Source organism: Ammospiza caudacuta, chromosome 11 (assembly GCF_027887145.1).
Source record: "Ammospiza caudacuta isolate bAmmCau1 chromosome 11, bAmmCau1.pri, whole genome shotgun sequence".
Lineage (NCBI taxonomy): Eukaryota > Metazoa > Chordata > Aves > Passeriformes > Passerellidae > Ammospiza > Ammospiza caudacuta.
In genome coordinates this window covers 20958233-20982940 of record NC_080603.1, presented here as the reverse complement: position 1 = coordinate 20982940, position 24708 = coordinate 20958233, and the positions used below count along the sequence as shown (strand labels likewise).

The window sequence follows — 24708 nt, the reverse complement described above, 5'->3', positions numbered from 1 at the left end:
TATAAAGTAGAGATACACTGATTTATAATTGCTTTTACAAAAGCCACAGCATTTAAATCCTGTGACTGTCTACCTGGCTTACACACACCTTGGTTGAGCACAAATGTGCTGGAATTTGGATCTGCTGGGCTGAGGAACAGCTTCCTAAAAGAGGGTCAGAGGAGCTTCAATATCAGCCCAAAGCAAGTGAGAACACAGCATCCATTTCAAGTGGATGGCACTGTGTAATAGGTATTTTCCATTACTGAGATGTACAAATCTATTGTAGAGAAAGGGAAGGTATCATGCATTACAACTTAGTGTGAGGCTTTCTAGAGGGGAAGAAAAAAATTCCCTGTTTGTATTGTAGAGACAGCAGGGAAGGAAAGAACATGTTTTTGCCTAAGAGAAACCCAAAATGGATCAGATAACTGGGTTCTGTTTCTAATTTCTGGGGAAAAAAAGTATAATCTCAGCATACACATTTGGCACGTAGCGTCTCATTTTTTTCATTTTTCCATTTTTAAATGAGGCAATTATTTTTCATTAATTTCCAGATTTTCTATCTGACAGAAGGTTTTTCAACCTCATGCCAAAAATAGCTGTGGGAGGTGAGAAAATGATTTTTAACTAAAAGCCAATCCACCAGAAAACTCTCTCTTCCCCCTTCCAGTGGCAATGGCTGAAGTCTTTCAGTTAAAAAGTAAGAAGCAGCAAAGAAGGTGTGTGAACAGCAGAATGCACGTATAAATGTATTTGTGTATATTTGTACCTGTGTGTGCATACATGCATGCAACCCTCAGCAATCATTTCCAACAAGACCTGTCCAAGACACAATACAACAGTGGAATTGGGCAAATCTACAAACCTTCAGCCCAGAGCCCTCGGTATTAGAGTTCCTTTTCCAGCAGGAAAAAGTCCTGTGACCACACTGCTCCCCCACCTGTGGAGATAAACTGCTAATGAACATTGCTGCAATGATTGCTTGCTGTTTTCCTCAGCAATTTCCCACTTCTGGGGGTTCCTGCCTGACCAAGACACCTGAAGGATAGAATTTAATATGGGTAGGGAACCACTACAAGTTTGAATTTCAGAGCTGCAGGGAGGGGAGAAAAGATGGTGCTGTGAATTGCAGTTTGAAGTTTTTCCCTCTGTACAGGAAAGTCTCAGTTCACTGCAGTATTAAACTCTGAATGTTTCAGGTGCTGACATACTCAATTTCATAACCTATTCATTTCAGAGGTGTGTGAAGATATTTTCCCTGATGATACTGAAAATATCCCATGAACAATTCTCCCAGGATGTCAGTGGTTAGCCAGTGGGAAGTTCCTCCTTGCCTTTTCATGGTTAATAAACCTACCAAACCCTCTTACCTGTATTGCAGGTGCAAGTTCTAATTCTGATGCTGAATCAGAGTCCAAGGCACTCTTGACATTAGCCAGCTCAGACTGTGATCTGTTTTCTGTGGACCTAGAAATAATGCATTTACACACTCAGCACTAGGACACACTGCCCTGTGTCTTCAGGTTCACAAGCAGACAATGATTAATCCAGTTATTTCCTTCAACTGAATTGTTTAACTTGCACTAACACTTAACCAAAAGTGCCTGGACCCTTCTTTGTGCTCTCACACTCTTCCATTTCAACTGAAGCTAGACAAAGACACAAGTCTGTGCCTCAGTCAGTATCTAAAAATCAATCACCACAATAAAGGATTTCCCTGCATGTCTCTGTAGAACTCTCACCACCATTTATTAAGTAACTGCACCTGCTACTTTCCACACCATTTAAAATTGCTGGCAAAATGGCATTTTATTGTGCACTTGTTTGTGATACATTGTCCAAAATAGATGCTTGGACACATTTAATGTCCCCATAACAGGTTTAAAATTATGATTTGTTACAAGCAAGCATCTCTGTGAATTAAGAAAGCTGGACTGGAAATATTTTTTTAAGGAAAGCAAAAAGTTGTACCATAAAATCTCCTTTGATGGAGCTCTGGATGATGATGATGTTCTCTCTGCAGAAGGGTGAGCCTTGCTACTTCTGTCTCCATGAAAACTGACATCATCCCATTTCTCTATCTGTGTCTGAATGTCAACTGAAAAACAAGAATAAATATGATTCTTTTAAAGAAAATACTGCTGAGAATTTTATCTCCTCTGTAAAATGTGTGTTATAGAGAAAATAATGCCACCAAAGCCTATATTTTTTATGAAGGTTCAACATAAAGAAATGTTGTGCACCTTTCTTGTTGATATGGTGTGAAAATATTTTGAAATTCACAACACTTTTCTAAATCTGTTAGCATTCATGGTCAGAATGTCAGTGTAATTCTTGACTTCAAATCAGTAATTTCTATGTATTTTAGACAAATTGTAAAAATGAAGCTTCTTTTAGAGACTAACATGTGAAAATGACTATGTAGGCAACTGATATTACTCAGTCATGTCAGACTTACTTTGCAAAGATCAGGTGTTCAGCTCCTGTTTGAAGATAAAGGTCTCTAAAAGAATTTCTGTGATGATGAATGGAAAATTTGCTGCCTTAGTATAAATTACATTTACCTTGCAAATTTCTCAGTTGCACTGCAAGTAATTTAGTTTGTATGGAACTAAATCAAATTCACCTTTTCCAAAGCTTGTCGATAGATCAGGCTTGGCAGGAAATTGAGTTCTTTTGGGGATTTTTTTTCAGTCTGTATAAATATATCTCTCTTGTCAAGAATGGATGATTTTTTTCTCTCCTATGCAGAGATAAAACAGTATTTACAAATATAAATGTGCATTTCTGACACCTGCAGTTCTGAAAAGGACATCAGCATGGGTGCCTCTCATTTGTGTCCTTTACCAATTTCCCATCACACCCCTACAAGATTTTTCTACCATTTTACACACCCTGACTAAATTCCTTTTTCCAAAGAAATTTCAAAACTTTATTAGCACACTTAGTGTCAACTTAATAGATATAATGGCAGGGGCAAAATGAAAAATGTGTTTAAGGTTTGAAGTGCTTCAGGTAGTTTATAATGGGGAGCAAAGGCTACACTGCTGAAATGGGGTGCAGCAAAAATTCTGGTGTTGCTCATTATTTTGTGAAAGTAGCCAGGAGAAACTTGTGCTGCGCAGGGCAAGGGAGCACTGATGAAACAGCTGCACTCTTACCTAAATCTAGAGAAGAGTTGTCTGCAACTCTGGCAGCCTGGACTTTCTGCTCAGAATCCACACTGATCAGGTCAGGATTCTCTGTCTTCTTTCTGAGGGTTGAAGCTTTTATGCCTTCAGTTCTTGAAGGATTCTCTGATTTCTTTGCTTTGTTTTGGGTTTGTAAGACAGGTTCACTAAGATCCAAGAGATCCAGACCTGTTGATAATACTTAGAGACAAAATGTTAAAATTCAGTGTTGTTTGAATTCAAATAGCTCACTTTTAAAGATTTGTTTTAGTTGGGGAAAAAAATTACTGATGTGTTTGTATTTGGCCAGAGTAAGTGTGTATTTCCTGGCTAAAGATGATGACCAGTATATTAAAATCTGCCTGGGGATTTCAAGTGCTTAACTGAATGCTGTTTAGTGGATTTGCAAAAAAGGCTTTTCCTCTGAAAATCTTAAAGACATCTGAGGTCTTATGGCTGGGGCCTTCACAGGGTTCCCTCTTTTGTGAGGGTTCCCTCTTGAATTCAGCTTTTGGATAAGATTTGGTTTAATATCAGATTTTTTTTAAGTCCTGGGACAGTGCTGTTGTGCCACGATCCATTTGGGAATAGCTCTCGGGGTGTACGTGGGTCAAAGATGAATGTGGATGTTTATTAATGTTTTCTGCTGTTGTTGGTGTTTGTCCTTTGGGCCATAAATACTGAATATAAAGTCTAATGCCATTTCTATTAAGGACTGTATCAGTATGAAAGAAATCTTCAATTTCAGCTCTTCTTTTAAAATTTGCCTAAAGAGTAACATTCACAATTCTTTAGCATGTAAAAGGTAGAAAAACTCATTTTTTATCATCATGTTACAGGGCAGGCGTTTTTCACAAATCTCTTTGCATTACCTCTTGCAGTGCTTTATCTGTTTTCTTGGAAATCACTGAATTTCATCAATCTTCACAGAATATTTTTATTTTATTATTAAATAAATCTAATTGACACCCCACACTCCAATCTGACAGATATTCAAGGCAGGTGTAAAAATGACAGGTAAATTTTAAAACAAACCATTCTTAAACAATCTGAAAGAGTTCTATTCATCCCTGCAATATCTTCAGCTATATTTTTAAAGGGAAAAATTATTACTTACAATTGTTATCTGATTCAGTATTTCAGCTTTTGTTACTACAGACACATTAATTAGATGTGCAGATAATCACTCAGCAGTCAATTATTCATTTAATAATTTGCATGGGTGTAAATTTTAATTAAATGGCTTCTACCAAGCCAAGTCCTTTTCTGAGGCAGGAAGAGAGCCCAGTAGGGCTGTACTGATATTATTGTCTCAGCTGATCTCTCAACAGCATTGATTACCTCTGCACAGACACCAAGGAGGAGTGGGATGATTTCTAAATATACTTTCAAATGACAATATACTTCAAATAGAATTCAGTATAAATCAAAAGGTTTTCAGGATTCACTCATTCACTTCTCTACTACCTCATTACAACACAAAGAAGGCAAGAAATATATTAAATCCTTTCACTAACAAAGTGTCTGAACTCAGCCTGGTTTAAGTGTTCTGATATTTCCCCCCTTTTTCTCTTTAAAAACTCATCCAAGATTTTATTTAAAAAAAAATCTTTCTAGAGTAAGGAATGAGTTTGATTAAAACCAGACTAAATATGAGTTTTCCCATAAGTTAAAATTTTGCAAAACCAAATACAGAGAATTGATTCAGACTCATATGTACATCCTGTGAGACTTAAACAAATTGCATTAATTTCAGCCCCAAATATGTCATTAATTTCACATCTATCTGCTAGAATTGATGTGATTTGAATCACATCAGATTTCCCCTAAAATGTAATGAACAAAGTTTTTCTTCTAACAGGTCAGGCAATTACAATTTAATGCCAACTTGTGATTTTGTGCACACAGTAACAAATTGAGAAGTCACTTGACAAAAATTTGCCATAATGAAGCTAAAACTAAAACTATTTTTCTCTAGTAAGGGATAATAAAAAACGTTGTTTACCTGCAGTATTTGATGTTACAGGCCTGGCAACAGCTTCTGGCTTAGTTTCACAGAGAAAGTCATCAATGGAGGGGCTCAGGAGGGGTCTGCTTTCCTGTTGCTCATTCACCAGCTAGCAACAAAGAACCCTAGGTCACAGATTGTTCTTGGGATGCATAATTTACAGAAATCAAACATATTCTCACAATATCATGTGCTTTATTTTTAATTGTGAGAGTAAGATATTGCAATCAGACTATGCACAAATAGCACTGGGATTAAAATAAAATAAGCTTTAGTTACTCTTTTGGGGCAAAATTATATTGCAGTTTAACAAATCACACAAAAATAAAGCAGCAAGATGATTTTTCCTTAGCAGTTATTGCATACTATTGCTTATAGGGCTAAAGTTACAGGGCCTGATGCAGCTCCCTTCAAATCCATGGTGAAGTTGCTCTTCTCTGTCACCAGGATGATAAGCAGGGCTTGTTTTTCTTTTTTTGAGGTGGTCTTTTTCCCCCCAAAATAACATGCTTCCCCACAGAACTTCCACAATAGCATTTCATCTGGCAAATAAGCATTAGCGCACTAAACAGTAACCTGCTGAGACAGGAATTCTCTGCCATAAATGGTATGTGAATGACAGTGGATGGAGCCTGGTGAGTGTATGAACTTCCTGCATGAGCTCTGACTGTGGGAGGACTCATAAAATGCTTTTTATTTATGAGCAGTTTTCCATTTTTAATTGGATGAATGCACTGGTGCTCTGCTACCTGAGAGAAATCTCTGTGTTACAGGCTATTTAATGTATCAGAATTACAAAGATAAATCTGTACAAATCTCAGAAACAAAAGTCTCCTCTTTGCCATCTATCTCTGATTAGAGGACTAAGATCTCAGCTGAGCTGGAGGGATGTCTGGTGGTGTGCCCTGCACTTACATTATCTTAATATCTTAATTTCTTTATCTGAAAATATGCTTTCCCACTGTTGCTTTTGTCTGGAGGTGTTTCAGCTTTATTTTATCCTCTCCATCTTCTTCTCAACCTTCTGTTCTAACTCTTCTTCCATTGTTGAATTTTTAAAGTTTTCTCTCAGATATGTTAGAATTTTTAAATTTAGGATGCTAACATGGACTAAAACTGGCCCAAAAGGGTATTTACTCACCCTCATGTTTGTTAAATACTGGCTCTGAGCTACTCCAGCAGCAGGATTATCTCTAAAGTTATTACAGCAAACCAGATTAGATTCACTGCTGTTCAGTACTTGATTTCTGTAGTGCAAAGCTGCAGCAAAACACTGGAGCTATTGCAAAAAGAGACCCACTATTTTGGATCAAACCTTTAATCTGATATCCAGCACTGACTTGCTGTGCTGCAAGCCTTGCCCAAATGCATCTGCCCAGGACCTGAGAGCACTGCCCTGAAACACCATGGAAGTGAAAGAGGAGGGATTGCCTGCCCAGCTGAGTGCAGATGTGAGTTTAGAAATGATCTGAGTTTAGAAATGTGGCAGTGATGCTATCTCAGCTCCAGATGTGCTAAACCCAGACTGCAGATGCAGCTCACCAGGGAATTCATCATGGGGGGTTTAACTCTGCGTTGCCTGTCCAGGTTGCTGCCTCATTCAATGCACAGAATTCCTGCTTAATTTCATTGGAAATTGCATTTATATCAGCTGCACACCTTTGATTTCCATTATGCCCTGGTCTACAAATTTACCTAATGATTATGTTTAGGAATTAAGCAGACCTATATTTTCTTTCTATAATTTGGTGACAATCCTTACTCATGACTACTTTGAAAAACATGTGGATGCCTTAAGAGTTGAGTCTTTTCCAAACTACTTTTAGTATTTTAAAATTTTATCCCAATATCAGCAAAAGATGCTTGTATATATTTTTCTTTTTGCATTTACACAGCATAAAAAAAGTCCTAGATCATTTGGAGAGGGACAGGAGGGAAAAAAGAAAAAGAATCATTGAAAATATAAAAACTTCTTAGGAAATAACAGTTTCTTGATCTGTAAGACTATCAATAGGATATATTATCACATAAGATTCAGATGCTTATCAGGTTTTCCATAACATTCCATGGAAATTTTCTTCAATAGGAAAGAACGGGGGAAGGATGAAATGAAGAAAGAATTATGAGAACCAAAGTACCCAAGCTCACTCATTGCAGACAGTGAAGAATAGAAAGGCAATTTATTGCCCAAACCTGCTGCAGAGGTCAGAGGATAAACTCTGGGAAGACCAGAAATAATGTTAAGAATCAGAGTCATGGAGGGGAAGGAGATAAGACTTAATAAAGAGCTGAATTTTACCAAGGTCTAACTGAAATATGAGGTCTGACAATTTTTTCTCCTTTTCAAAGATGGCTATCATGTCCTTAGAATTTTCTTTCTTGTGTTCATTAGATTTATTACATTTAAGGGAACACTATAAGAGTTCAACCTAGGCTAAAAAAATGAAGATTAAGTAGGACTGCAGTTATTCTTCATGTGCACATAAAGGGGGAGTGGTCAGATGACACTGGAGGAGCAAAGTTATTTCAGCTATAGAGAGATTCTGGCCCAATAACAGAGTTCTAAACTGGGCATGAGAACGTCTGGTCTGGGAATGAAAAGAGCTGAACTATCACAGCAGTGAACTCTATGAACAGGATTATTTTCTTATTGTGGGGGGACAAAATGCCCACCTATTTAAAATGGCTTTTGCCGAGCCTTCTACATTGCTGTTTGTGATGTGACTGTGACCCACTGGATCCCTCCTAGTCCTGGGTCCTTTGCTCCCATGGCTAAGGACCAGAAGCTGTAGGAGTGTCTTATTTAAAGACATTTCATGTCTGTGAAAAATAATCTGCTTTCAATTCAAACATTTTTGTCAAAACAGATTGCAAAAACACGACCACGGCCACTAATTCTCAATAAACACAAACTACCTACGTATAGCAATAGAAAATATTAGAAAAACTATTTTGACATTAGGCAGACATTTAATGATGAATTAAGACTTAACAAGTTAGAGTGCCATGAGATGATATTTTTTTCTGCAGAGAAGTGGGCAGGGGGGTAGGTTTCTGACATTACTCTGTAAGGAATGCCACTTGTTAAGCCCTTGGTCTCACACTTGGAATTTCATTTTGCTGCCTCATATACTGTACCAAATTTATCCCTTGCTTAATATTGCACAAGTTATTAGAGTTATATCAGGCATGAATTTGGAGTAGTACATAAAAGATTTATGAGATGAAAACTATGATCTATATTAAACCAATAATTTATGGTTCTCCAGCACCTTTCAGGCTGAAAAATCACAGAATGCCTTAAAACATTCATGAATCAAGGCTGGCAACACCGCAGAGCTGAGGAACATTATCTCTGTGTTGCAGATGAGGGGAGCAAAGTGAAATTAGGGAAGTGACCCAGCACTCCTGGGTGTTGGGGAGGCAGCACTGGGGGCAGGAGCTGATCCCACACTGGATTTATGTGCCCAATATCTGCACACACACCAAGTGCTGTAAACTCAGCCTGGGAAAATGGAGGTATCTCAGTAGTAATTTAGCCAGTGGGTGCCATAAATTCTCATAATGTCTCTAGGAACTTAAATTCTCTCTGTAAGATTCACTTTAATTAAAGAAGAAGCCCACACACTCCTTTAATTGAGGGATTTGTGAAATCTGTGGAGGTTGATATTTCCTACTACCAACACATCTGAAGACACTCATCCATAGTACAAGATACTCTTAAATTCAAATGAGTCTTCTGGGAACAGCACAGCAGAAAAAGGTGGTTTTCCTACCCCAGTGCTGCCACTGTAATCTTTCATTCCAAAAAGCATGAAAGTTCTTTTTGGAATTAAATTAAGTGGGGCTTTTGGGCGCTTTGGGAGAGATACTGGGAGAGTCAAAAGTGTCTGATATCAGCCCCACTGCTTCCAAATATGCAAAGCAAGGAGCATTTAGCAGTAACTAAGGTATGGACCTTCCATCCCATTTCGTATTCTCTCCTACACCATTCCTGATCTTGATCTGTTTGCAGTGCACAAAGCATGCTGGTTTGTTTCTTTTTTAAACTTTTACTAGGCCATAACACAATGCTAGTCTTTAAGATAAATTATTTAGACTCTAAACTGGGAGGGTTTCCAGTCAGGCATGGGCAGCTAATTAGCACCTATGTTTTGAGCACAGAGTGAACTAGTTCTCTTAAATTAAGTGCCTAAATTCCCTCCATGTTCAATAGGGAGAGATAAATGCCTAGAAAAGCTACTCCAGAGGGAGATTTTGCCTGCCCAATTTAGGCTGTCCCTAAGGAGGCTCTCAAAGGCACCTAGCTTTCCCCCTGCTATATATGGGATTTATTTTAGAAGGACTGGCTCAAAGAGCATCTAAAATTTAGATGTAATTTGCTACTGAAGTGAGTTGGATTGAATTTTGGATTGGATCCATTTTGTTGCCTGAGCCTGACTGAATTACTCATGGCACTAATTTAGGAAATCCCAAACTACTACTGGGTAATCCCCAGTGCAGTTCAGCATCAAAGCTGCTCCTGGGCACTGAGGCTTTTCCCTGTAGTGCCCCCTCAGTGTGTGAGGGCTGCCTCAGGGACAGGAGCTGCTGCACAAGGCTCAGAGTGAAAATGAACATGGGGGAAGGCAGGAAACATTGAACTCAGATTTTCTACTGGAAAAATGCTGTATTTGAACTTTGCTCTGAGAAACTTGTCTGCTCTTTGGGTGGCACTGGAACAGGAACAAGGGTCAGATTGATTCCAGCAGCTTTAAGTGGGAGATACCAGCTAATTTCAATCACTGATTATTTTTATGATACACAGCAATGATTTCCTCACAGACAGGTTCCCTGCACACCCCCTGCACTTTGGTGACGCTCCCTGGGATAGGAGGAAACAAATCAATTGATTTCTGGCTCTTTCTAAAAACTGAAAAATGGGAGCCCCAACTAAGAATGTAGGTTATTGTTTTCCAGAGCATGACTGGAAGTGTTGGCCTGACAGTCATGTCTGGGGATCATTATCTTGGCAGGATAAGAAATGGAAGAGCTCCTTTCCTGGTGGCAGAGAGGTGTTGGAGAGGGAAGTCCTGACTAATTGGGTAGTCTCGTGATAAAATTTAATTGCATGACTTTTGTTTTTCTTCTTTTCTCATTTTAATAGTATGTTTATAAAGATTTCACAAACAAAACTACTGCTTCACACGCTTTATTTACTCTTTTGTAGTAAGCGTGATTACTACATTATTATGATTACTATTTTTCTTGGCTTTTTGCCCCATCCTTGTGCCAGAGTGATACATTTATTTTTCTCCGTCACTCTACTATGAATGTATGTCCCAATGAAGCTGACATAAGAGCCAAATATCTGGTTTGCACCAGAAGAGAGAATCGATTCACATGGAATACCTGACTTCTGCCTCTCATGAACTGTGGGAAGCTCTAAAACTGAGATGAATTCTTTGCTCCCCCCTCACAGAGCCCTCAGGTGCTGCAGCCTGTCTGGAGGCCAGCCCTGTCCCAGGTGATAACCAATGCTCTCTGGCCGGGCAGGAGGAGGTGTGGGGTGTGAGTCAGAGGTGACAATTCTTACCTGAAATCACACAAGCCAAGTCACCCCAGCTGCCATGGTTTGTGTGAAGTCAGAGAAGCTGTGGGAGGGTTGCTGTAGACACTGCATTGGATATTTGAATTCAGCTGTGTTGTTTAAAACCCTTGTTAATGTTGCATCTCCATAAAGAGCAGTTGATTTTCTGAGTGACAACTCTTGTGATTTCTGTGTCACACCAACACCCTGCCTGTGTTTCTACATGCTGACCTGAGCAAGTTATGGTGTGTTGTTGTAAAATTAAACATCTCACAGCTCAGTGTCTCCTTCCCTCTGTTCAACCTGCTCTGCTGAAAGGAGGTTTAACATGGCAGTCGTGTCTGGCTCCTGCATTTTGGCCTGGCTCCAGCTGAGCACTTAAACTTGCCCTGCAAAACTCAAGGTTAAGCACGTGCTTAACTGTCCTGCTGGATCAGAGCCATGGGGGAAGAGGAGGAGGAGGAAAGTCACTCTTGTCATACTTTAACTGTGACTGTGAATGACAGTTTGGCCTTTACCCACACAGAAATGTGATTTATTGTAAATCTGCCACTTGCATTCATGCCTGCATGCTCCATGCACTTCTTTAAGTTAAAGGAAACTATTATCAAAAATGGAGTGCCTCTCCCTCCTGGGTGGTAGAAGATTTTATTTCTCATCTGGCCATGAGTTTTCTTTGTGGTGATAGCTGGTGATTTCTGTGTTAGCCTCTCACCTGCCCCATATCATTGTCTAGGCTGAAGATCTACAGCAGTGATCCTAGACAGCATTTTGTCATCACCACAGATAATTTGAGATCCCTCTATTTTTGCATATGGACTGTAATTGCTTGAAAACCACATGGATTTTTTTTTCTTGTCCTCACTGTAGATTTTTCTTCTCAAATGAAGTTCTGCAGCATATCTAGAGTTAGGCTGTGGTTTTGGATGTGTTACTGCGTCTGGTCATAGGAACCAAATCACAAGTTCTTGTTAAATGGCCTTTCCCTGTCATGCCATGTCTGGTTGCTTTGGGATGTTTTCAGCGAATTGGAAAGCTTGAAACTCATAAGCTGTTAGTGAATTGCAATTCAGCAGAGCAGTTTCACTGGAAAAACAGCAAATTCAGTGAATCTAGAACTGTAGCACATGGCTTGCAACTCTTTAATAGGGCAGTATATTCAGGCATGGAGTATTAATGAAGACCCAAAAAGTTTCTAAAAAGTAACTCCTATAAATTAATATAAAAACCAGAGCTAAACTTACATATTATATAATTCGCAAAAAAAAGTTTGTCCAATCTTTTTGTCCTTAAGGAATAGTAAGGAATTCTGCAGTTATGAAATGGTATGGGTAATTTTTTAACTTTATTTAAAAAAGTTAATCATCATCAATTCCCATGGTAATTTCAAACTAAAATTGTAATTTTGTGAAAAATGTATTTAATTTATGTGACAGAGAGATCTACATAACTTCAGGAAAGCAGGCAATTTATGACTCTTAAGGATATTGTCAAGGCAATTTTATTGTACTCATGAGAATATTTCTGCTGAAATTATGCATATGGCCCTAAAAGCAATAAATGTTGAGCAATATTTAACTTAGAAGTAAAGAATCAATTAATATTTGTACTGCTAAGCATGCATTTATTCATTTTTATATTTATTTTTTTTTGCTCTTTGTGTATTTACCCTGTCCCAATGGTAGATTGAAATGAGTTATCAATAGGACTGAGGATGTGTCTCCTGATAAAGTAGTCAAAGCTTCTGTAATAAATCAGATTTGAGATGTATAGAACAGACTGCTAATAAACGTATCATTAGTCCTTTAAACAGAATCCAAGAAGTAGGATCTCAAGCCTAGTTATCCTAAGATCAGTGAGGGAATTGCCACTATTCTCAGAAGGCAGATAGGAATGTACAATGAATTCTTGCACTCCAGACTTTGATAATGACAATAATTACAACTGGGATGATTTTTGCCTTTTTACCTGAACATATTTAACTTAGATAAAACAGAATGAACTCTGGTTTAGGTAGGTGTAAAAGAGAAGGGAAGCTAATTGCATCCACAGGAACCTCCCACCATTCTGTTTTAATCTTATTGAGAACACATTTATGGAGTGGGCTGGAAGTCAGTGCAAGCCTAATGCTAAGAAGCTTAGAATGAACATGATTGATTCAAATGGGACTGTTAAGTTTATATGGAAAACTGTGATTATACAATCAAATCCATGTAGTGAGCCCTTGATACACACATCAGAAAATCTACTAACAACATTGGGAGCTGAATATTAGCTATATTTAATCTGTTTCCTTTATAAAATTGAATGGAAGCATTTAAAAATCTCCTGTTAGAGACTTAAAAAACCCCAGACAACCCACCAAAACCCACAAAAAAGCCACAGAACAAAACAAATATAAGAAAAGCCTAACAAAGCAAGCAAGAAAAAAAACCAAACTAGACCTAAGCAGAAATATACCACCACTGCCAAAAAAAGTAAATAAACACATATACACATATATACATACATACAAACATACAAAAAAGCAAATGAAAACCAAAACACCAAAACAGTGAAATTTAGGCAGTGGAAATGTTGAAGTATTTTATTCACAAGCCCTTAAGCAAATATAAATGTGCTTAGATCAACTAAGTATCAGCATGCAAATGAAGTTCCCTTAAAAAAATAATAGTTCCTACTTTGAATACTAACTAATACCTTATAGACCCTAAAAAAGCCTTAAGCATCTGGTGGAGTTAATTGGGGGGTAGTCATGAAACATATCTCTTTTTCTGACATGTGCTGTAGCCTGCATTTTTCACAGGGGAGGATGAATTTCAGGGTTTTTCTTATAATGTAATTCCAGCTTTTTAAATTTCTTCTTTCCAATTCAAATTCTAAACCCTAAGTGTTTTATGGGCTAACTTTTAAAATCATAAGTGCTTGAGATCAAAACTGTGCTCTGAGCAATGTCTGTGAGGGTCCCATAAATTCTGAGTAGGCAGCTCCAATATTTTTCAGATAAAAGCAAAAGTGGGGAATGGCTTTCAAGATAAACTTTGCTTTTCTTTTTGCTGTTGGTGAAGTTTTCATGGACTCCAATTTCTGTTCTGTATAATTCCAGAGTGTATTTGCCATAGGACTTTCATGGACCACTGCAGTTCTTCCTTCTGTTGGCTTTATAGGGATCCTACCATGAGTATCTTTCCAACCTGTGTACTCTAATAAGGAACCTAAATTAGGTGTGATGGATCTGGGACAAATAACTCCAGTGACACTGTGAGATTTCTTTTGTTTTTGCTGGCAAAGCATTTAAGCATGAATTTTTTTACTGCTCAATAAAGCAGTTAATCATAATTTAAAGTGTAAGTCTGGGTCAAAGTGTGTGATTGAATCAGATCCTTTGAAGTTCACTGACCTGTAGTAAATTGGGAATTTCATAGCTGACTGCACAATTAAACTTTGACTTCAGGGCATATTTAGGTTTAAATTTCTCATTAGGAAGTAATTCTGAAGTAAGATTTTTTTTCTCCTGACAAATGCAAAGTAGCTATGAAGAGGTTAAAACAAAAGTTTTATTTTGCAATTTAAACCAAATTTATGCATAATTTTTCTAATTTATTTCTCTACTTCTGGTAGAAGTAATTGGTTCATAGCTTAATATTCAGGTAATCTTTGAACCTTCAGCAAGCTTTCTTGCACGTTATTTAGGTTCAATTCATACGAAAAAAATACCTTTTTTTTATTTGTCCCAGTCTCATGAATTATCTTTTAAAAGATAAAGGGAGACAGCAACACGGATAGAGTTATATTCTACAAAATCCTATTAGAACTGAAAGATCGCTCTCTTGATGCTTAAAGTATTAAATTTGGCAACTACTGAATCCTTTTTCACACCAGTAAGTGTGAAGAAAGTGACTTTTATAGAAGGTAATTGAGACAGGGAGACAGGATTACAAAAAATAGATACTGAGAGGTCCATTCAATTACCAGCAATACTCCTCTGCCTACTGTAGTACACTCATTACTGCTGGAATGGTGATTGAGGTTCCCAGTTGCCATATACTGCCACAGCCCCACAGGAGTCTGCAGTACATTTTTGGTTCATGTTATTTGAAGATTTGCCTTCAGTTTTGATGCTATAAAACCATATCTGATGGTATAAAATAATCTGTGAATTGGAAACATAATTTAAATTTCATTCACAGCACTTATTCAAAAAGTAGGTGTCATATTTTAAAAGCTGGGGTTTTGCTAGGAGCATTACAATAAAATGGGGCTATTTATCTGTCTTGTTCTGTGCTGGATGTGTTTTTATCACTTTCCAGAGGAAAAGAGCAAAGATATGTATTTTGAATTACAAATTCAGGGGCGTATGTACATTATCAAAAAAGCAGATTTAGAGACTCATCTTTGTGTATCAGATTCCAATTATGCTTCCTGTGGAGTCTGTCTCCACAGTCAGACATGATTAATCATTCTTTCATCAAGGACTTTGGAAATGAGGGATTTCACTTGTTTTTTCTCTTGGAAAAGCCAGTATTGGGCTGTAAGGGCTTGATCCTTTCATTTCAGGTTTTTCTTAGGTAGCTGTAAGGTTGGAGCAGCATGGACACCTAATGCATTAAATGACTCTTAAGATGTGGGCCTGCCCACTCTGGGTTTGGTGCTGTTGGGACCTTTGGAAAGACCAGGCTTTGTTCTCCTGACCCATCTGGCTGGGGAAGTTTGCAGTGAATCTGGAACTGGTCCCACCCCATGAGCAGCAATGATATCCACCTGTTTCACCATGTAGGGAGCAGAGACAGACACTGGGATGGGGATGGCTGGCACAGCAGAGCGTGTTCCTGCACAGATGGTGGGGATGGAGGCTCACACGGACACACTGCAGGGACAGCATCTCAAACCAACACTTCAGCCACAGTCAGGGACAAACGATGGATGCAACGTGGTCTTACAGCTGCACATCACACACACATGATGCAGAGATGGCCATGGAAAATACTCACTTTTTCACTTGATTCTGCTTCCTTTTGGCTTCTGCACCCCTTTGGTGCATAGCAGGGAAGTAGGTATTTGTGTTTAGTGGAAGAAATTACACTGACTAACAGACACAAGCATTTTACTCATAAATTTATCATAGACTATTGCTGAGGAGACTGACAGACAGCCACTACAAATGGTGTGTTAAACATTTAATGAACCCAGGCTGAACTCCTGGCCCTGTTGAAGCCAATGGAAGATTTTTGCACATCAATCTTTTTTGGGGTGCAGTGAAGGTTTAGAGGGGGGGGGCATTTTATGTGTGTTTTTAATTGCTTGTTAATCACTTAATGGAAAATTATAAATGATGCCTTAAAGAGAGCATCTTTTTCCTCTGTGCAATTTCTTCACAGACATTGGAGTTCACCATGAACAAAACCTGGTGTTCAACAGGGCCTGGAGGAGGAGGTGCCAGACCTGGTTTCCAAATTAGTAGATGATATTTCTAGAATGTGTATTAGTGCAGCATATCTGCGATGCTCTGCTGGAGAAGTACGTGCTGGTGTGTGTGTATCTTAGAACTTTCTAAAGTACTGTTACTTTCTAAAGTAGCTGTTATTCTAAATCATGAGAGGAATAAAACAAGACTGTGGATTTAGTTTAAGGCTCTCATGTAAAACCAGCTTCCAGCAATTTCCATTCCTGATGAGCTGGGAGCATTTATGTGCAGTAAATATCGGCAGTAAACTAAATGCACTTGCCTGGGGAACAAATTCATGTCAGCAACATGAGGGAATAAAACCCACTCTCATAAAAAGAGTGCTGTGGTTTACAGAAGGGTTCAGTCACTGTCTTTAAGGAACTAATGGAACCACCAAATGCTTGGTGGCTACTCCAAGGTAGGTGTAAGGTTTAGTGTGGGGACGTACGTCCTTCCTTTGACTGGAGGTGTAGAAATGAAAGCAATGAGATGTGCCAAGTCACATATTCTGATCCAGACCAGGAGCAGAACCCCAGTGAGAGCTTAGGAATGGGATCCGAGATATTGGAAATGACACTACTGTGAACGGGTTGTTTCTTATTTTACATATGCACGGAATGGGAATATTTTATATATGAATTGCAAATGAGTATTTATGGTGTGACAATTGATGGCATGAATTAGAACCGAGATTTTAAACTGGCTTTAAACAACTTTCTGGTAACTGAACTGAGGACAAAAAATGCATTTTTGTTTAAATCTTCATGTCAAACCATCTATACCCCCAATATTCACCCCACGCTATTTTCCCCCCTCAGTGAAGCAGCGGGATGGGTCACCCAGCGGGGCCGGGGACTCGCGCGGCGCCCGCGGCCCCCTCAGAGCCCCGCGCTCTGCCCACCTGGGATGCCACAGTAAGGAGGGGCTTTTCTTCTGCAGACTCCTCTCTCGGAATCTCCTTCATCACCATGGCCACAGCCTTATCGGCCGCCCTAGCGCCTTTGCCCTACAACAGCGAAACCAACAACGGCGCCAGGTCAGCAGCGGGCTCCGGCCGCCCTCACGCGCGCTCCCGACCCGGCCCGCGGGACCTGGCCGTGCCTGTGCCTGGAAGCGAAGCTCGGTTGGAAGCAGAACACACACACACACTGGTTAAAAATAGTAAAAACAAAAATAATAATGTAACAAGTGGTCCATCAACCCAATGGTTAAGGAGGCAGTTGGGGTCTAGCCGTGGTCTGGTGGCTCGTTCGAGTTGCCCCAATGAAGTCAACAGGAATCCGGCACTTTCCTGCTGGGCCAAGGCCTGCTGGAAGTTCTCCCATGCCAACCTTCTGCAGGATAGGATCCCCAGAGCAGCAGGGGTTGGAGGATCAGCCCGTTGATTTAATTTTAGTTATCCAAGTTTGTACCCAAAATACCGCTTTGTGGTTTTTTTTCTGTGTTTTTCTTAAAAATAGTGTCAAGTGGAGTTTTCAAATAAAGCACAGTTCCTTGTTGTTCACTGAGGCAAACTCTCCCTGAAATTTGAATGTATAATCTGGACCCACAGAGTTTATAGCTCTAGTAACATTTTTAAAAGCAATTCACATCGTATAAACAGTCTGGGTTTTTGCTAACAGAACATACGGAGCCAAATTCTGCCATCATAGGCATTGCTGCAGCTCTCCCTAAAATGATCATTGTTGTAGAACTTACTGTAAGGATTTTTTTTTAAGCTACACTTTTCTTAAATTTCTCTTAACACATTGTAAACATTCTGGACAAGGTTAAGATATTTTAACATTTTTTAATATAAATTAGCCAAATAAAAAGTGCACCAATATTATGTGCCACGCTGTTTGATACCATTCTTTTTATTTAATGAGGGTCTTTATCATCTTGGATTCACATGGGTTTCTGTATCTTGATCTTTGGTCTTATTTTGATCTCTGCCTCTTGCAAGTGACAGAGAAGGTGGGAGCTTACACATAAAGCATCACAGCAGAGCTGCATTATGCCAGTGACCCTGGGCAGGTCCTTATTATTACACTTTAAAAGCTCCCATTGATTTCCATGGAAGTTTTAGCTGTGCAAAGACTGCAGGATCTGGCTCCATAAAAGAAGTATTTTACACTGGACTTAAGTATATTTAAATCCTTAAAAGTCTATTAACAGTAGGGGTTCTTTGCTAAGACATCATATACAAGAGTTATCTTCACTAGCAGTATAGTATATTCTGTGTCAAGTAAACCCCCACTATTGTGTATACCAAACTACAGATGGTTTCAGGAACATTTCATTAATTGCAGGTAAAACCATTACGTACTATTGCAGGTTCTAAACAGGTTTTATTACTGGTCAGGTCAATATTAGATTAGCTTGCTTGTGCAACACATCACAGATACCCTACAGAGAGTTCTTTGCATGCTGTAAGAAATTCTCAGAGCAGAAGTGTCATAAATGATAAGCATGCTGGACTTGTGATGCCTTTGATATCCAAAGAACTGCAAAGTCATTGTAAAATTAAATATATTAAATTCAATGAGAATTACATTTAATTGGTAAGCATATCAAAGGTTCTGGGCCAATTATGTGTTTGTTCATGATTCACATGACATATTCCAGGTCTATGAAGCTTGTTTCCAGTATGACACATGAGCTATCATTAGCTAGCACTAATAGCATGCTATTGGTCTTTATCAAATGTAGTCCTTTTGTGCTGAGTGCTAGAACAAAATTGTTTATCAGCTAGGAAGGATGCATTGGAAAGCATGCAGTGCTTTTTATTTCTTGCAGAGTAAAAACCCACCAAAGCAAAGGTCAGGTCACTTTTTTGAAGACAGAGCCACTTTTTCTTCAAGGTTTCACCTACTGCCTGAAAAGAGTCATGATACTCGTATTAGTGCCTGCTGTTCATCCTCCGCACACGTAACTGCAAAGCCCTGGGAGTGGCTGACGCCAAATATAAAATCTGTCTCACCAGTTTAAAGTGGCCATGCTACAATGGAGAAAAGCAACCCAAAGGATACCTCTGTGTTGTTTTGAATGAGCAGACTTAGTTTATTTGCTGGGCAAAGCAAGTGGTTTGATGCTACTTTTTTTAAAAAAAGTTAGAACTTTGCCTTTCCTAAAAGTTAGATCTTTAACTTTCCTAAAAAACTTTCCTGTGTGAAAGTCAGGTTGACATTTCTGGCTGTTTAGCCCATGCTGTGTGAAACATTTTGAAACTACAACTTGGTAACAATTTCCTGGACGCCAAAGAGAAAGCCAATGCAGTGGAATAGTTTAAATTGTCAGATTCTGCTGGAGAGGTACACAGGGGAACAATTCACTGGAAAATGTAGCCTTTTATTCTGTTGACTAGAAATTAAGTTGTTGTCCTGTGTAAGGTAGGTAACCTTGAAAATGTTGGTCTCTCTTTCCTGCAGTGACCACTGTGTACCCAATTCTTGCCTATGAAGCCATTAGGCCAAAGAATTGTAGAGAAATACAACCAGTTTTTCTGTGGTCAGGATGACCTTGTTACTGTTTTCAGCTGCAGCTGAAATTAAAATCTCCAGCACATTTATTTCAATACCCATTAAAGAATTATTTTTAAGGTGCTATTTACTTAGCCTCTTTTGATATTAAGTGCTGTTTCTTAGCAAGCCAAAGTGCTATATGAATTTACCTGGCACAGCAGTTTATTGCTCAAACCTTGTAATTCTGTAACAACTCATTTTAGACATGTCAGAACTCCAAAACAAAGAGTTTGTTGGTAGTGGGGGTTTGCAAAGTCAGTTACTTTCTCATGTAAACCACAGTTTAACAATTTAGTAAATAAATTTCATTATCCCCTATTGATTTGCAATATAGAAATGGAAACAATTGTGATGCAGAACATGACAACCCATGTGCAAATTATGACAAATGTAAATTGATGAAGGAAAAAATGTATTATTTGTTTTAATGGAACATACTCCTTAAGAGAAACTGAGAAAGATGTCAATGTTTTGTTATTTGATACATTAAAAAATGCAGCATTTCCTTTAGGTAATATCTCCATAGCAAAATAAGGACTAGAGTTCAGAGTATTCCCCTGATGCTAAATACTTATAACAGCATTGGGTTCAAAACTTAATAACAATTTCTGTAAGCTTTTCCTTTGGGATCAGATAATGAGTAGTAATAGACATTTCCATAGGAGAACGCTGATTTAGCAGGATTTTGTAAGGAAATACTTTTATTCTACTGCTGTTTCTAAATAGTTCCAAATTCAATTTTGTACAAGTCACACTATTTAGATGTGGTACTTAGTAATGAGTATTTAATTAAATTACTGTAAGAGCATCTTAATGTAAATTTTTAGTGCAGCATAAAGTTGATTTTTTAAAACAAGTGATGCATATAGCTTTGTAACCATGCTCATCCAGGATAAAGCTTAAAGTACTTGGGACCAACAGATCACCTTCAGGTCCTGATGGACAGATCAGAATGAACACATGTTCACACTTGAAACATTACTATTTATTGCAATACTCTATAATTCTGTAATTATTTTCTTCATTACAGTGATTTGCAAATTTGTTCTTGCATATCAAAAACCAACAGTCAGTGCTGTGTAAATGTTTAACATTTTGACAACAGTATTTAAACTATAATGATTAATTGCAGAAGTTCTTTGTTGTCATCTGTGCAATAAAATGATTTTATGTAAAACCATTTCAAAATTTTAAGTTTGCTTTTGACAAATATTTAAAGTACTTGAGTCCTAAAATCACTTTTCAGGAATATTTATAGCATCTGTTCTTGTGAGAAAGTGAGCAGAAAGAAATGATCAGATTTTCATTTTTTTAAACATGCATACATGAAGAAAGTATTCCTTCATTACACAGACCTGTGTCTGTGTAATTTATTTTTCAAGGATCCTACCAAGCTGTTTCAGCTTTAACTGACACACTACAATGCATCCCTGTTCACAGAAATCATCTCAGCACGGGCATGTTTAAATTTAAGCTTCTGTAAAACAGAAGTTTTAAGACAGCTTTCCTTATAAATAAATTTGATAGATAAAAGAGTCATCTTCAGGCAGTGCTGGTACACGTGTGGCAGGATTACTGCTTTCATGGGCATCTCCCTTTCTAGCTGAGGAGAAACAGAATGACATTTATAAATGTAATGCCAAAAATATGGCCAGATCTCCTGACCTTTCCCACTGGGCTGTTGAATTGAAATGTTTGAAAACAAAACAAAACCAAAACCCACCAGTTCAGGACATCTTGAAGCACCAATCTGCACTTTAAATATCTTTAATAGGTTGGAAGGGCCTTTTTAAAGCAAGCTTTGTGAAAGATGCATTAGTGAGAACTTGGAGTTTGAGGAGCTGTTGTCCTCCTGTGCTGGGAGAAGGAGCAGGGAGAGCTGCAGAATGTGCTGGATCTGGGAGCCTTGGCTGCCCTCCAGATCCCCCAGCAGCTGATGTATTAGAGCACCAGCTAAGCAGCCTATTCCAAATGGCTTTATGCTCCACAAATCTTCCTGTTTTGTGCAACTTAAAAATAAAAATGAAGGGAAAAACTTGGCTTTATTTTTTTTAAATCGTGCAGCGCTAAGGTTTTTTACCTCTCAAAATGAGCACACAGAGCTATGCAAAGGTACCATGGGAGTTCCAGGCTCCACAATACAACTGTGAGCTCTTGATTTACATAGGATCTGTTTATGACTTCAGATTTTCCCTTCTCAGGCTTTTATGTTCATGTTTTCTGCATATGTCTTTCTTCTCATCTATACTTTTCTACTTTTTTCTAGTGAGGTTTTGTCTTGCATTTTATATATAATTAAAAATAATGAAGAAACCTATGGTGAGGCAGTTCTATGGACAAATACAAGATTGATATTTAAACAGAAAATTCTGTTTTCATCAAATCTTATGGTATTTTTTTTATTATGAGCTTAATAAAGTCAAGTATATATCTAAGATAAATGGAAACACAATTCCTTTAGGCAGTGCCTGTTTGGCCATGGTGAGGAAAACTGAACAAGCTCTCAGTCTTGAACTGGAAGCAGCATTGTCAGGGTTCAGACTAGATTTCAGAACCTGAGCTTCTGTTTTGATATTGTATTTGCATCATTTGGAACCTCTTATCAAGTTCTCTGTGATTATCCAAACTCTTTTGACTCATGACCTTCAGTAGCTCATTCTTACAAGAATATGATGAAACACAGAGAGAGTTGGTTACAGACAAGGAAGCAGCTATAGGAAGACTTGCCCAAAAAGTAATCTATAGTAAAGCAGGTAAATCCATATTGGCTGAGTTCACAGTGTTCTACTCCTCTTTCATCTCTTTCCCCATATTTTCATTCTTATGTTGGTGGAATAACAGATTTCAGAGTTAAAATGGGAAGACTTTACTGCGTTCAGGAAAAATGGCAAAGAAAGGGACATAAGCTTATAAAAGGCAATCAGCATAAATATTCACATTTCCCCTCTCTGGGCTGTGTCTTATGCCCATTTAAATGCCAATAGTGTGGTAAACTGAGTTCCAGTTTGAGAAGCATTTTCATGGAAATGGCACTGGAAGGGTTTCTGTTTATTGACTCTCAGTAACTGTTGCATCACGTGTGCTCCCTTGAGAAGCTGTCTCAGTCTGAAGCTATAGCTTCATTCCCAAAGCCAAGTGGGACAGCTTCCAAACACCTCTGGTGGAACCTCTGCAAGACCCATTTTGCTCTCAAGAACTTGTGCAAAGTCACTTGACTCAATACATCTGAACAAAAATTATGACTGGAAATTAATAAACAATTCTGTCAAATCTAACTCATTTTCTATAAGCTAGTATGATTCCTGCAGGCTAAGAGGAGGAGGAGTAGGATGTGAAATAAGGTTTTTTCCTCTCTTAAGTCAAAGAGTTTTATTTGGGGTATAATAGGGAGTGCACAGTTTGAGATAACAAGTTAACAACACTGTAGAATTGGAATAATGATGATTTAACTGTAAATAGTAAATCCAGCTGGAAACATAGGGCACGGTTGGTGAGAAGAAAGAGGTCTGGGACAGAACTAATATTTAGAGGTTGTTTAAGGTTCTGCTCCTTTTATGAAAGAGTTATATAATCAATCTCCTTGTGATAGAAGGCTTGGATGAGATGTTTTGCAGTCTTTTCTTTCTTTGCAATTGTCATCTTTTAATAAGACCATTGTGAATATGTAGAAACTATTTTTTAGCACGTATTTGATTGACTTAATAATTTGGAATTGCTTTACCAAAGGGATGAGTCCTTTGACTGCACAATGGTATATGACTTCAAAATCTGAGGGAATAGCTGCGGGGTTCCTTTCATCTCTGCTTAGTCTGTGTCAAGGAACTTTGTGAAATCACTGGGTTTAGCAACTGGAAATTTTAAATTTGTTTGGTAGTCTTCAGCAGAGAATTAATACTGAGGTATTTTCTCTCCCATAATTTGAGTTCCTTTTATGTTCACTTCACTATCATGATCCCCAGTCATAATATACACATAGCAACAGAATTACTTGCTATTATTTGCTATATTGCCATGATGATGCATGTGCTGAATTAGAATAAGAGATTCCTCTGGTACCAGTTCCAGTGAAATTCCAGGAGATCAGGTCACTTTCAAAATAAACTATTGTGGCTAAAGTGCTGTCTGTTGTTTAAATGTTTACTGCACACATGATGTGTAAATGATGGATTTTACTCCCTCATTTCCTCCCAGCACATGAGGTATTGTTCTTTGAAGTGGTAGGGGTTCCTCACCTCCTGCAACAGAATTTTTATGGTTTTGTTTCATGAAACATTCAGAGAACTCAGACTAACTCTGCAGTCTGTTTAGGAAAAGCAATGAAATAAACTGAGAAGTGGTGGTATTTTATGTAGAAAAAATCAGCAGTTCATCAGTGAGCATGAATACAGGACATCTTTGTAGGAAATGCAGAATATAAAACATTGTTCCAAGTTAACTGGAACAGGCAAGGTTTTAAAAGGCAGCTGTTTATTTTACACTTTATGTGTAAAAGACAACTGGAAGTACAACTCTGTCTGGAATATGATGAAAGATACATTTAAAACAAAGCTATGCAGGTTTTGATGTTTAAATAGTATAATCTGCACTCTGCCAGCCTGGAACATAGAAGAAATATGCATTTTTTCCAGTTGTTGTTCTTGTTCCAGATATCATTATTAAATCCTGCACTTCACAGTTGTAAACCTGTGTAGCCAGAAAATGAATTAAGTCCCATTAGCCCCATATTTTTGTTAGTGCAGACTTTTTCTAGATTGGGCAGACACTCATCAGACATTTAGAATGAGAAAAAGACAGGCAAAGGAATAAACAAAATTTAAAAGAAAAAAATCTCTGACAGAGCTTGAAAAAAATCTGAATGCATAATAATCTGATCATATCCTATAGATACAGTTCTGTGAGAGTTTTAAGATAATTTTCAAGTCCTGAAACTGTGGTTCTCTGCACAGAAGTTAACTGGTACTCCTCTAAAGAATATAACAGAAATTTTTATCAAAACTGTTGGAGGGGCATAACAGTTGCCTGTTGTTTCC

General features: G+C 38.1%; 1 protein-coding gene across 6 annotated transcripts in view; it reads right to left on the bottom strand.

Moving 5' to 3' along the window:
- The window catches only part of PEX5L (peroxisomal biogenesis factor 5 like), a 39844-nt gene extending 22669 nt beyond the window's left edge, over positions 1 to 17175 (bottom strand). The window contains exons 1-7 of one of the 6 annotated variants that reach the window (XR_009275150.1): positions 17077 to 17158; positions 15721 to 15759; positions 5158 to 5269; positions 3144 to 3353; positions 1954 to 2080; positions 1353 to 1449; positions 848 to 922 (exon numbers count right to left, since the gene is read on the bottom strand). Coding sequence is in view for 5 of the 6 variants with exons in the window: in XM_058812035.1 (XP_058668018.1) it covers positions 848 to 922; positions 1353 to 1449; positions 1954 to 2080; positions 3144 to 3353; positions 5158 to 5269; positions 15721 to 15759; positions 17077 to 17145 (729 nt within the window). In the remaining variant the exon portion in view is untranslated. Of the gene's footprint in view, positions 1 to 847; positions 923 to 1352; positions 1450 to 1953; positions 2081 to 3143; positions 3354 to 5157; positions 5270 to 15720; positions 15760 to 17076 lie in introns of all 6 variants that reach the window. The other 5 variants (XM_058812035.1, XM_058812034.1, XM_058812036.1 and 2 more) reach the window with 5 other exon arrangements.
- Positions 17176 to 24708: the final 7533 nt, after the last annotated feature.